At 36.7% G+C, this 14181-nt stretch overlaps 1 protein-coding gene across 1 annotated transcript in view; it reads left to right on the forward strand.

Moving 5' to 3' along the window:
- The window catches only part of utp15 (UTP15 small subunit processome component), a 33988-nt gene extending 20969 nt beyond the window's left edge, over positions 1 to 13019 (forward strand). The window contains exons 6-13 of the mRNA XM_043707587.2: positions 983 to 1108; positions 2098 to 2233; positions 3606 to 3690; positions 4084 to 4230; positions 4935 to 5036; positions 5859 to 5992; positions 7276 to 7334; positions 10003 to 13019. Coding sequence (XP_043563522.1) covers positions 983 to 1108; positions 2098 to 2233; positions 3606 to 3690; positions 4084 to 4230; positions 4935 to 5036; positions 5859 to 5992; positions 7276 to 7334; positions 10003 to 10232 — 1019 coding nt within the window. The 3' untranslated portion in view covers positions 10233 to 13019. The remainder of the gene's footprint in view (positions 1 to 982; positions 1109 to 2097; positions 2234 to 3605; positions 3691 to 4083; positions 4231 to 4934; positions 5037 to 5858; positions 5993 to 7275; positions 7335 to 10002) is intronic.
- The last annotated feature ends 1162 nt before the right edge of the window (positions 13020 to 14181 follow it).

The raw sequence follows: 14181 nt of genomic DNA on the forward strand, positions 1-14181 counted from the left end.
CTTCTGCTCTTTGTGCTGTAGTTGCTCCTATGATTACTTAAATATGTTGAAGTAGAGCAAAATCTATTCACTGATCATTATTCTCTCAGTTGGGATTTAAAAAAAAATTGGAGTTGAATGTCACTGGCTAGATCAGCATTTATTACCTATGTCTAATTGCCATTGAGAAGTTATTGGTGTACTGCCTTTTCAAAATGCTGCAGTCGTTTAGTAGGATATTCACAGAGCTATGGAGTGAGAGTTCCAGGATTTTGACTCTGTGACAGTGAAGGGGTAATGATATATTGCTAAATCAGGATGTTATGTGCTCCTTAGAGAAGAGCATGCAGGTATTGGTGTCCCTGTGTCTGTCTCATTTGTCTAGGTGGTAGAAACACTGGTTTTGGAAAGTATTATCTAATGATCCTTAGTGAATTATTGCAGTATTTAGATAGTGCACACTACTGCCACTGTGTATTGGTGGTAGAGGGAGTTACTTGGATGTCAATCAAGTCATTGCTTTGTCCTGGATGGTGTTGAGCTTCTTGGGCATTGATGGAGCTACGCTCATCCAGGCAAATGGAGAGTATTCCATCACATATTACTGACTTCTGCTTTGAAGGTGGTGAACAGACTTTGAGGAGTCAGTGGATTACTCACTTCAGGATTCCTAAACTCAACCTGCTTTACATGCACAGTATTTTATGGATATCCTAGTTCAATTTCTTGTCAATGGTAATCCCCAGGATATTCTTGGTTGAGGATTAGCTATGGTAATGCCATTGAATCTGAAGGGGTGATGGTTAGGTTTCCTCTTACTGGAAATAGATATTGTTCTGTGGCACGATTACTACTTGTCAAATATTAGGCCAAGCCTGAGAGTTGTCCAGGTCTTGTTACATTTGGACATAGGCTGCTTCAATGTATGTATTAATATTGTTCATATGGTGCCTTTTTTGTACTCTGCTCTCCCAACGATCTCTAATATTCTTCTTATTCATAGGTTCGTATGATCACACGGTGAAGGTGTTTGATGCCCGAATGGATAAAAGTGTAATAACTATGGAACATGGACAGCCAGTAGAGAGTGTGTTGCTTTTTCCATCAGGTGGACTTCTTATATCAGCAGGTCAGTATACTTTTGTTGTTTAGAAAAATTAGTGTCCTAAATTATTGATATTTTTAAATTAGCTGTGTGACAAACATGAAGGAGCTAGCTAAGGTAGCCTACTAGTTTTCATCAAGTTGACTGTCATTCACATCTTTTTCCCTTCATGCATGGTCTCCATTGTCAGTAGATTCATATATTGTGTCAGATACCTTTAAGATGCCATATAACCTGGAGAGTAGACCAATACTTGTTAGCATACTTCCAGTCTTCACAGCCCAAAACATGTTTTTGTTTCTTTTGTAAGTTTTTCTATAACTGCAAAAGCATTGATGCAGTGACTGACATTTTGAGTATCAATGTTAATGTGCCTTGTGAATTGTTTTTCTATATTCCTTTATGAAATCTAGTTATCAGTCATCATCATTTGTAATGAAACTTGTCTGCTGTCTTGATAACTATGACTTTTATATACCTTTATATACCTGTGTAAAGCTTCAGTTTCAAAGATGAAAGTTTTTACTGTGAAATTGAAGGGTCAACTTTTACACAACATTATGGAGAGTTTGAAATCCACCCTCTTCCATTGTTTCACGATCACTGATTTGACATATTCGTGACCGTTCCCATCATCCCCACCTCTCTTATCACCACCCCCCAAAAGTAGCACGGATCTGTGAGATGGTAGTCTTGACATGTTGAGATATGCAGACCTGAGAAGCTGACCAATTGCTTTCAGTATGTTGTTCTAAGATTCTATCAATTGGGTTTGCATCAGGATGAATTTGACCACCACGCTAAGTGGGAAGTGGGTGGTAAATACAAAGAGTTTGGATTTTATTTTTGCCAAATGCTGGAGGTTGAATTATGCACAAGGAGAATGAAAAATGAATAACTTTTTGATCAAAGGTTGGGGTTTAACTTTTACATGACATCAACCATTTCATGAGTGTGTAAGTATGTGTTTGTTAACTTGTCCACCTAATTGACTGCATTTTCTTTTTATGAAGGTGGGCGGTATGTTAAAGTCTGGGATATGCTGAAAGGAGGACAGCTGCTGGTTTCATTACGAAACCACCACAAGACCGTCACCTGCTTATGTCTAAGTAGCTCAGGACAGAGGCTCCTCTCAGGCTCTCTTGATAGGTAGGAAGCTCTTTGTTAATTCAGCGGAATTGAAATAGCATCTGCATGTGCATGATGTGGTTTTTGCTTTTCTTTTAAAATAGCTATTTGTTTTAGCTTGTTTAAAGTTGTGTTCATTAATAGAAATTTCCAATGCAATCTATGTAAAGCTAAGCTGGTTTACATCCTGATAGTTTGCATATCAAATTATTTAAAATTGGAAAGTTCTAATGTGCTAAGTAAGATGAGCTGTTTACATTAGTAAGCAATTAGAAGGTATAATTTAAGATAATTGTATGGAATACTTGGCAGGTTTATGGTGGTAGAAACAGAAACACATAATAGCTTTTAAAGTGGAATGGACAAATATTTTAAAAACATAAAAGACATTGGATAACTCTCGTAACGTGCAGTTGTAGTGGACCAGGTGTCCTCCTCTGATGCTTTAAAAGTCTTTGATTTTGTAATTGAAGAGTTTCTGTTAGCATTTTAAGCATATTATGAAAGTGGTTTTAATGCTATCTCTTACTAAGTAGTTGCAATCCTGGTAGAAACCAATGATTTAAATTATCTGAATTCACAGTGACGAACCAAAAGGAACCCACAAGATTAAGGTGTAAGACTTTACTGTAGCAAATTAAATTCAACATTGACTAGACGTTATGTTGCCAAACTCTAACCCTAATCCTAACTCCACTATAACCCTAAATTATTGCAAAGACATCCCTTATTAGCATTACAACACACTAATCCCATGGATAATTCTTTCCTTTCTGTGTAAGTGCAGTCTTTATAGGAACAGTCCAAAGTTATTCCCAGCTTCCAACATACTCACTTCTGCCTCTTGTGCTGAGTCGCAATGTTTAGTGACCATTAAAATGTCTTCTCTACAGTCTTCCGAGAATTCTGGAAACACCTCCAGCTGTATGACTCACTCAGATATGTTTTTTCTGTGGCCTCAACAGGATAAATATTTCCAGGTCCTTTAAATTTCCACAGCTTCTATCTTGTCGCCTTACTTTCTGCATTTTGTTTGGAAGTAAACAGATAAAATCAGCACTTTACTCTCTGCTGTTCCTTCTTTCTCTTGAGAAGAATTACTCTGTCCAGATTTATTTTTAATCAGACTGCCTGGAGGTCTAACACAAACAAGAACAGCTCACCTGCTCTGTGTTCAGGTGAGAAGTATGCCACTTGGTTTCGATAAGTCTTGACCTGAACTTCCTCTCGCCGTGGTGATCATCATCAGGCATGTAGCTGGGCAGAGTCCAACGCACCTTCACACCATCCCCTTTTCCAGGGCATCCGGAAAGACAGTCCAAAACATAACCATCTTCTAAAATGAGAATTATCTATTTATACAATTATAATATCTTAGAACTTAAATTTGCAGGCATGTGAAAATCTACAGTACATCAACATACAAAGTAGTCCACAGTCTGGATTATGCGGCAGCCATTCTGAGCTTGGCTTTAGCTGTAAGTATGAGATGCGTTTGTAACTATATAGGTAATTATGATCTTTTCTAAGCATGTGCAGAGTCACTTAAATCGTTTTACAACAACTGAGCCATTTAACATTGTATGTAGCGTAAAATTTATTGCTGTGCTGAAGCGGATCTTTGTGTGGCAGCAGACCTGAGATAGTTACAAACATAATCTATCGTCCACGCTCGTGTGTGTGTTTTTTATGGCAGTAATTACTAGGTAATGATTAAGAAGAATTTGGAGAAAAATTTCTGTCTTTGTTCACAAAACGTAGGGACTGAAGCCTGTTTTAGTATCACATTTCTTCTGCAGTGAACAGGTTTAAAAAAAATTAATAAATTCTAGTGATTCATTCCACTGTTACAAAAATACATTCCTCTCTAGCCTGAAAATGAAGCCATTGTTGTTGGAATGACTAACAGTGTCTTGAATATACGTCATCGAAAGCACAATGAAAATAAGCAAGAAAAAAAGAAAAAGGGACCGTCTTACAGATTTTTCATAAAAGGAAAAGATTACATGCCAAAAAAGGTGAAATGTTTATAAAACCTGTATAATATAATTGTTTTTTTTTGTTTATCCACTTGTAGAATGATCTTAAATAATGTACTTTGGCATATGATCAATAATGGATGCTCCACATTGTGTGTTGAACTTACTGTTTTTGTGGTCAGATTTACTTAATTTTAATTTTATTTGTGAAATGCAATAGATCATCTGTTAATGTGACCAAATATCTCCAAGGTTTAACAAAACAATTATAAAATAGTTTGAGAACAGTTCTGTAAAAGCTATCTTTTTAAAAACCGTTTTCATCAGTATGTTGATTTTCTACCTTTGCTGTATGCATTTACTGTTTCCATCCACTACACCTCACCAATGCTTGACTGCTTATAAATTCTAATCATTATCTGTTATTTTGATTTCTACTCTTTGTTTTGTCACGTTAAATACTATTACATGTTCCATACAGATCTTGGATTAGACACTTGCATCTTACTGTGCAGTTCGTTGTTGCTGTTTCAATGTGGCTCATTTCTGAAATCTGTTTTTCTTCAACAATATTCACATATTTTCTGTGTTTACAAATAAATGGATCACATTTCATGATGAAATTATGAATTCTTGGTACTTTATTTGAAAAATCGGTTTTGCTTTGCTATAATATTATCCAGCATTTTATATTTTCATTAATATCCTGCAACTAATTTATTTTCATGTTCATTTTATCACAGGGTGATCTTTTGGTCAGTAAGCCAGTGAAATTTCACCTGAAGAAGTACGACAAGCTATTGAAAGGTTTCCAAGTTTCTCTTGCACTTGATGCTGTTTTGGAGGTAAAGAGCTCTCTTTTACTTCACTGTACATCATCTTTAGTTTGTAAGCTAGTGCTGAGTGATTTTTGCAGTGAATTACAAACATAATAAATGGAGTTTTGTTTTTTTCAATTTTGGAATGGATCCTGAATTTCAGCATGAATTGTTTTTGCTTAAGAAATAATGCATCTAATTTTGCTGCCAGAGTACCAGAAAATTTAATGGCGTATGTTGTTGTTAACGTGTAACTCCAGCAACATATGGCAAGGAAGCGAGAACTCGTGAATTGCCACAAGTTGCTCATGATTTGTGACGTTAGGAAAAATGGTGGCCCACCTTCATCTCCTTCAATTTTGCGAAGTTGCTGCATTAGAACATTAATTGCTAATTAACTTTAATGTCGCAATGTAAATTTAATACATAATAGTGTCAGTACCCTTTTAATGAGATTTTATTCTTGCAATGCCAATCAACTACTTCACTTCAGAAATATCATGATTTTAACTGGTTTTATATTTTTTTCTCTAAATGATTCAGCAACTGTTCTGGGAACAGACCTTCCTTTTTGGAATTAAATCGTGAATATGTATCTCTTCAGCACTCCTCACGTACTTGCACAGACTTAGAACCTTTAATGTCTGTATGACTGAGCTGTTCATTAAGTAAACACATTGACCTAGAATTGGGTAAACTATACTTGTTAATTCATACGTTAAACTTGCACAATCTTTTAATATTGTGTACCTTACAATGATGACTTGTAAGTTCACCATTTTATTATGTCAAGTTTAGTGTAAATTTGGACACATGCACTGTTCTGAATTGAGTGATATTACCTTGCAGACAAATATCAGGGTAAAGACGCCAGAGATTACCACAGGGGTAATGCAAGAACTTAACCGCCGAGGAGTACTTCAAAATGCACTTGCAGGAAGAGATGAAAAACAGCTCAGCGTTCTCCTTAGCTTCCTTATCAGGTATGAGCCTTCATCTTTGCATGTACACTATAGATATAAATGTACACAATTAGATGGCTTAACTCTTTACTTAATTAATTACTCTGATTTCAGAAAGTACAAGTGTAAATGATTTGGGTGTAACTCACGTGTTTAAAATCCAATTTTCTTTTCCACCCATTGCACTGATATTACCAGTAGAACCATGCTCCCCAACTCCTCCTCCTGTGTGAAAGATCTAAGTTGTTAAATTTTCTTCCGTGTTTTCTGTGCTCTTTTTATGCCCCCTCATTGGCAGCACAGAAGGCCATTACACGGGCCTCTTTCATTATCTAGTAGGTGCACAAATGGACAGATTTCATTGCTTCTATATAAGTAAGACAATATATAGAAAAGGTCTATGATACTTTTCATGGCTATAGAATACCCTAAAACACTTTACAGATAATAAAGTAATTTTGAAGTGTACTCATGTTGTAATGTCAGAAATGTGGCAGCCAATTTTCTTACAGCAAACTCCAACAGCAACAGATGGCCTGTTTTTGAGTATTTGAGGGATACGTGAGATATTTTAGGCAGGATACTGGATAACTCCCCTGTTCTTTAGAATAGTATTTACTTGATAACTCTCTCCTCTTTGTTTTATTCTTGTATGGAATGTACAAGAGGCAGGTGGATAAAAGAGTGGCTTTTGTAGCCCATCTTTAATTGTTCTTTAACTTATTGATGGTCTAGTTCATTTCAGAGGGCACTGAAGAGGGAACCACATTGTCTGGATCTGGAGTCACATGGAGGCTAGACTAGGCAAGGATGGTGGATTTCCTTCTGTTGAGCATATTGGGCTGACAGTAGGCTAGCTGATTTTCCTTGAATTCAAATTTCACCATTTGCTGCGGTCCCAGAATATTAGCCTGGAGCTCTGACCTTTAGTTACATTACCATTATGCTACTGACTCCTCTAGTGATTAGGGATCTGCTGTTCAGCATCATGCTATACCACTCTTAACAGAAAATAAGAGGTATGGTGCATTGCATAAACATAACATCAGAAATGAGTAGAGAGCATTAACAGTTATTGAGGCAATCGGAAACCTGACAGTTCTGTCTTCGTATCCTAAATTGTCACATGCTGCTCCAGCATAAATTAGAAACTATACAAAAATGACAAAAAAGACATCTAGCAAATAGCTTATGTTAATCAAAAACATAAATGTTCAAGTTTATCTGACACACAGATAATACTGCTTCCTCTTGTGGGTTTCTGGGGAAAATTGATATTTAATGGCTTATCTTCATATTTTCAGGAACGTTGTTGATCCAAGGTTTACATCTGTTCTAGTAAATGTTGCAGAGATTATTGTTGGTAAGTTTTTTTTTCTTTGTTATTTGTACCTCACGTTTTAACGTTTGAATTTAACATATTGCCCCTTGGTGACATCGACAGATCATAGAATGCAGGCCATTCGGCTCATCAAGTCCACACTGACCCTTTGAAGAGCATCCCACCCGCACCCATATCCCATGGCTTAAACAACTTCACCTATACATTCCTGGACAATGTAGCATGGCCAATCCGCCTAACCTGCACAACTTTGGACTGTGGGAGGAAACTGGTGCACCTGGAGGAATCTCATTCAGACAGTCCCCCAAGATTGGAATTGAACCTGGGTCCCTGGCATTGAGAGACAGCAGTGATAACTACTGAGCTATCATGACAGATTTCTTGTGTATGCTGAGGACACCCATCTGTATCTTTACCATTTTTTCTATGCTGCCTCTTAATTGTCATGCTGTTTGTCCAAATCTAGTATTGAATGAGCAAAAATGTACTTTCAGTTAAATATCTGCGAGGCTGAAACCTTTGGTTTTAGTCTCTGCCACTAATTCCAACTCCTCTCTGGCTATTGACAAAAGCTGAATCAGACTGTTCCTACATGATGTCCTATTAACTTTGATCTGAGCTTCTCACTGATATTCTGTACATCACCAAATCTGCCTGCCTCCATTTCTTGCCTTGCGTGCCCCAGTTCATTCATGCTGTTGTTTCCTTTGGATTCAATTTTGTTCTGGCTAGCTTTCCATCTTTTGAGAATTTTGCTGAATCAAATCTCTGTATCTTAGCTCACACCAAGTGCAGTTCAACCAATTCCTATGCACAAAATCTATCATCCTTGCTTTTAAATTACTTCCGTAGCTCTGTAACCATCTTCACCAATGCGATTTTATTTGTTCTGTTGTGATGTTGTTGTCACCGATGAGACCAGTATTTGTTGTCCATTTCTAATTGCTCTTGAATGTGTGACTTGCTTGGGCCAGTTTAGAGTCAACTGCATTGATATAGGTCGGGAGTCATGAAAAGACCAGACCAGTTAAAAATGGCAGATTTCTATTCTTAAAGGACATTAGACCAACCTAGTGGGTTTTTCTGACAATCGATGGTTTTACGGAAATCTGAAACAAACATGAAAAATGCTGCAGAAATTCATAAAATTTTGGCAACAACTTTGGAGAGAGAAAAACAAGGTTAACATTTAGAGTCTGATATGACTCTTTAGAGTTAATATGTTCTGAAGGAGAGTCATATCAAACTAGAAATATTAATGCAGTTTCACTCTCCGAAGATAATGCCAAACCTTTTAAGCTTCCCTAGGACTTTTTGTTTTGTGGTTGTTATTACTGGGACTAGCTTGTGGTTGTTTTTTATTTATTTAATTTAAGTTCTAATAGGGAATTTGAATCCATGTCCCCAGCGTATTAGTCCCCAGATTCTGGATTAGTGATTCATTGACACTACTACTACACTTCCATCTGCCTAAATCCTAAGATTCACTCGTCCATATCTTGACTCTTGTTTTCAGTTTTTATTGCCTCAATGGTGGTGGTTTAGCCTTCAGCTACCTATACCGTTAACTATCTAACTCTTTCTTTCTGTAATTCTCTCCACCTCATTCCCTCTCTTCTTTTAAGAAACTTCTCAAAATCTACTCCTGTTACACAGCTTCATATATTGCGCACTTCAAATGCCTTGAAACATTTTACTGTGTTATATTTTCATAAATGCTTGTTGGAATTTCTGTAACACTGTGTTCTATTCTTTTTGGGAGAGTGCAGGGCAACGTCTGTATATTCCCACTGTTATTGATTTGACCACTATAAGATATTTAGTGCCAGTTTGGAGTAATGTTTTGCTCCCTGCCAATAGAAGGCCCTTGGATCATCTTTATTCCCTATCCCTGAAGAATCAGCATGATGGGAACTTGCTATGTGGTTGAGAATAATCCCACTTTATAGCAAGTGTTGAAGCATTTTCATTTTGTTTTTAAAGAGAAAAGCTAATTCTAGTGAATGTGTACATTGCTCATCTATCAGTCAGTATATTTCCACTTTGCAATTCTATCACAATAATAGCATGTATGCACTCCATTTTGACTAATCATAGTTTGTTGCACCAGTTAAGATTTATAGTTTGATTTTTATACATAATAGACAATGTGTAGTAGACAATGTGTAGTAGATAATGTATCTTTGAGTCTGTTTGTTGCAGTTCCATATTTTGCTGCTGCCTTTCCCGTCCCATTCTCTTGAATAAAGTACATTTGACTGTATTGGTGAAACCATGCTTGGGCCTCAGCAAGACAAGAAGTTTTGATTGCAAGAGTATTTGAGGAAAAACATGCAAGTGTGCTATTCAATACATGTAAATATAAAATCAGTAAGATCATGGAAAGCAGATTAATTATAGAAGGCAGAAGAGAAATCAGCCTCTTAGAATATAGTAGGCAAGGCGTCACCTAACTGAATTCCTAATTCCCCAACATCAACAGAGACCTGGGAGCAGATCAGTTGCAGTTCATATGTGGGAGACTGGGTATTGGGGAATACAGAAGAATAAACTTTTCTTAGTGGTTTGCAACTGCACAAAAAAGCAAGAGATTTTAAGAGTTGAAATCAAGAGAGTATAAATTAATTTTACAGTGAAAAGGTTGATAAAGAAATGCCCTATTCACTTTAATTTATGTTTGCCTTGTCAGATATTTATAGTTCTGTGATTGGTGAGTCACCACTGGTTGATAACCAGTTCCTGAAGCTGCAAGACCTCATAGAGAAAGAGATTGATTATCAGGAAGAACTGCTTGAAGTCCTCGGAATGATGGACACAATATTTGCAACAATGACAACTAAAAAGAATGCTGTTATTTGCGGAAATCAAAACTATGCCTTAATTGCTGGACCTGAGGAAGAACCAATGGTAATTGCCTGAAATCAAAGCTCTTCACTAACATCATAAACTGGATTAGGCACATTTGCACATAAATCTGTATAATCCCCAGGCAAGTGAAGGTAAAGTTTGCAAATGTGAATGGAATATTTACCTACGCATTTGCTATTCTGTTATAACCAGAAACAAATTTGGGGTGATATAGTGTGTGTGGCTAGATACATAAACTTCTTATTAGCTGAATTTCTTTAGGGGAATTAATACTGTGATATTGTACATGTTGAGGAAGTAAAGATTTTTTCTCATTTCTGCCATCAAAACCTCGCCACTCTTATTAATGGACATACAAAGAAAGAAATGCAGATTAAAAACTAGAGATATTAGTATTCTGCACAAATCTTTTAATTCAGAGACTTGAATTTTGTATCAAGGAAACTAAATATTGATCATGGTGGAAAAGTAAAGCTTTTGACTTCAGTGTGCTTCATTTTCGCAGTACAGCATTCCTGTCTGATGGCCTCCCTCTGGAAGACCAAATCCATTTTGTATGTTATTTATATTGAACTTTTCACAAGAAGGAGGAATATTTTATAAAATCAGCTTTTTATGACCAGAATAGGAAGTTAATAATGTTTGTTATACGGTGAATGTTATAAGTTTATTCATGTATTATCCACGTGGAAGCATATTTGTATATCAGTGTTGGACCGTAAAGGTCAAGAAAATCACAGGATATCACAAGATAGCCAGTGTTAATAAGGTGTTAGGAAAACTATAATTGGCTTCACCCTCCATGACCAAGCAATAGGAAAATGTGGCATTGTTGTTACTGGTATTTGCTATCCATTAACTGCAGTTGAAGTGAATATCTGGTGAAGCAATTAAACATTCCTATTATCTCATTTGTTGGTACCTACTGCATGAGTCCATATTTAGATGAGTCCGTCATTAAAGAAAATGATGGAATCAGCCCTCACGCTATAAGTTCTATTTTGCAAAATAGAAGTGAGAAAAATGAAATGAAATTTGGGAAGGATGAAAATTAACATTAGCTATTAAAAATAGCAAACTTGGTGACTCAATTAGAAAAGTGGATTCACATAGTAGAGTGATAATTTGACAATTGATCTTGCATATAATTTTATCTTGAATTTTTCTGTTATAGTATGAAAAAGTTGTTCCAATATTTTTCACCTTCTGAAAATGTCCTATGTGAGAAGGAGAATTAGAAGCAAGGATACCAAGTGTCTGAAAGTAGTCATTACAATCAGAATGTTAATTAGTTAAATATTAAACCACTAAAGGTTGTTCTTTAAGTATTAAGGAAGTAACTGTCATTGAGAGCGTGCAGTCGGATGGTAAAGGTTTTATGTGTGCTGTCTTTGTTGCTGAAATCAAACTGCCCAGTGCGGACATTTTGATTTCAGCTTAGTGTTAACAAGTTTTTTTTAAAAATCAGTAGCATTGGCAATTGGGCATGTGAACTATACTTACAAAACTGAAGCTGTGATTCAGAAAGGGCTCTTTTAATGCATATTTTTTCAGTTTTCTATGGCAAGACATGCAATGATTACGTCTTTGTTTCTGGCATCTCTTTTCATGGTTAGATGGTGCAAAGGTGTTTGTTTGATTTGTTATCTTGGTTACACAACATGTCATAGGAAAATGAGTAGGCCATTCAGCCTGATGAGCCTGCTATACCATTTATTGTGATCATAGCTGATTGAGCATTCTATGGCAATAATATATTGCCTGAGATAAGGAGATTACAACTCACAGTATGTCAGGTGTACTTGAACCAATTTCCCATATGATTGAAGCAATTTTTTACTTCCATACTTGAATCCTTTTGAATCCACTCCGTTCATCTTCCTAATAGCTTGCTGGACCTGTGAACTATAATAGAGCCTAGTAATGAGAGGTAGAAACACTGAATCATTGACATTCTGCTCTTTGAAACACAATTATGGTGGAATAGAGACTGCAAACTGATATTTTTAAAAAAATTGTTAGAATGTTGTGGAATACTTCAGTGTGAGTTTCAGATGAGTTCAGATCATACCGTACAAAGTGCATAAGGGTTACGACTGTAGAGAAGGTGCACAAACAGCAAGGACGTTAAATTTGAATTTTGAGAGGTCCATTCAGAAGTGGGGGAGAAGTTGTTCTTGAATCTGTTGGTACGTGTGGTTAAGCTTTTGTATCTTCTGCCTGATGGAAGAGATTGGAAGAGATTATAACTGGGGTGGGAGTGGTCTTTGATTATGTTGGCTGCCTTTCTGACTTAGCAAGAAGTATGGATGGAGTCAATGGATGGAAGGTTGGCTTGCATGATGGACTGGGCTGTGTGAAGACCAGTTAAGATCTCAATTGGTAAAAATGCATCGTCTTACATTGTAAGTAACTTTATTATTCATCCCCTGAGCTTCCAAATTTAGCTTCTGTATGGTTTCTGAGTCTACTGCTTTTGTACCTTTTATATATTATACTATGCTTTCTGAAAACACTCTGCATTTTGAAATATCTTTTTATAGCTGTGTGCATTTGATTTTTAAATCACTGACTTTTATAATGATCTTGTAAGTATCTTCTTTAAATTTCAAAATTCAGATCTTAGATGCAGGAATTCATGCCTCACTCTGCTGTATTACCATTGATGCTTTACTGTTGCCATAGTGTCTGTTTCAAAATTGATCTGTGATTCAGCCGTATCCACAAATATTATGTCACTGGAACATTGACATCTATTCTATAGTTTTATAGTTCAACAATCTATTTCCTTGTTTACTGCTCTGCATTGTTGGGTATATTAAATGAGATGAACAAGTCTCCCAGATATCTTTCTATTTCATTTTTCATTATTTCAATGTATTCAAGGAAAAATAAATGCAGAACAAGATTTAGCCCATGGAGTCTGCCCTACCATTCAATAAATCATGGCTAATTGAACACTTAAATGCATTCACTCTATCCCTATAATCCTGTATGCCACTCGTAATCAGGAATTATCATTCTCTAAACATACTCAAAGACTGAGCTTCTACATCCCTCTAACGTAAAGAAATTACCACCTTCTGAGTAAAAGGAAATCTCTTCATCTTGAATCTAAGTAGTACCTTCCTTAATTTTACATTGTGCTCATGGCTGTCGACTCCCCACAGGGGAACCATCTTGCCTGTATTTTTTAGGTTTCAACGAGGCCAACTCGTTTTTTGAAATGTGACACAATACAGGCCCAGTTTGACCAATCTCTGACAGACCTGCCATCCTGGGAATACGTCCTGGTCAATTTTAGCTACACTCTGTCAAATGCAATAATTTTCTTGAAATAAGGATAACAAAATTGCACACATTGCTTCAGGTGTGTCCTAACCACACTCCTGCACGACTGATGATGTAATACATAGGTACTTGTCAGATGAAACTCCTTGCAGACAGGGGTGTGGGTGTTCTTCGTCTTACAAGTCCTGAAATGTTACTGAGCACTGTCATTGTTAGAGGCCCAGAGAAGCAAGCAGTGAGCTTGAATTACCAGCTACCTGCCCCCGAGTTTCATCTTCAGAATCATTGCTGTCTAGTTTCTCTTTGGGAGAATAGGAAATTGCATATCAGTGAGGTGGAATTAGACACTGATGGCATGCAAATACATGCAGGTATGCAGCAAGCTGCTCATTAGGAAGAATCTCATCTGGCCATTCAAAGCGTAGTTGTATAATTGGACATGATTCAGGGACTGGGAAAATCCCATATTGTCTTTGATCTCCATTCCCAAGTTGTCTCCTCTAATCATTGAATTCATCCTTCTCCTTGGCGAGTGTCTGAAACTAAACCAAACTCCTCTCGACATTGCAATCATACTCAATCCCGAGATGAGCTTAAGACTGCATGTTTGCCTCGCTAACCCAGTGAAGTCTTGCCTACAAAACATCACCTAACATCATTCATTCCCCAGCACATCAGCTGCTGAACCCGAATTCAATTTTCCTGTTAT

This window comes from Chiloscyllium plagiosum, unplaced genomic scaffold (assembly GCF_037043375.1).
Source record: "Chiloscyllium plagiosum isolate Xiang-an unplaced genomic scaffold, Cpla_swu_hap1 HiC_scaffold_2, whole genome shotgun sequence".
In the NCBI taxonomy this organism is placed as follows: domain Eukaryota; kingdom Metazoa; phylum Chordata; class Chondrichthyes; order Orectolobiformes; family Hemiscylliidae; genus Chiloscyllium; species Chiloscyllium plagiosum.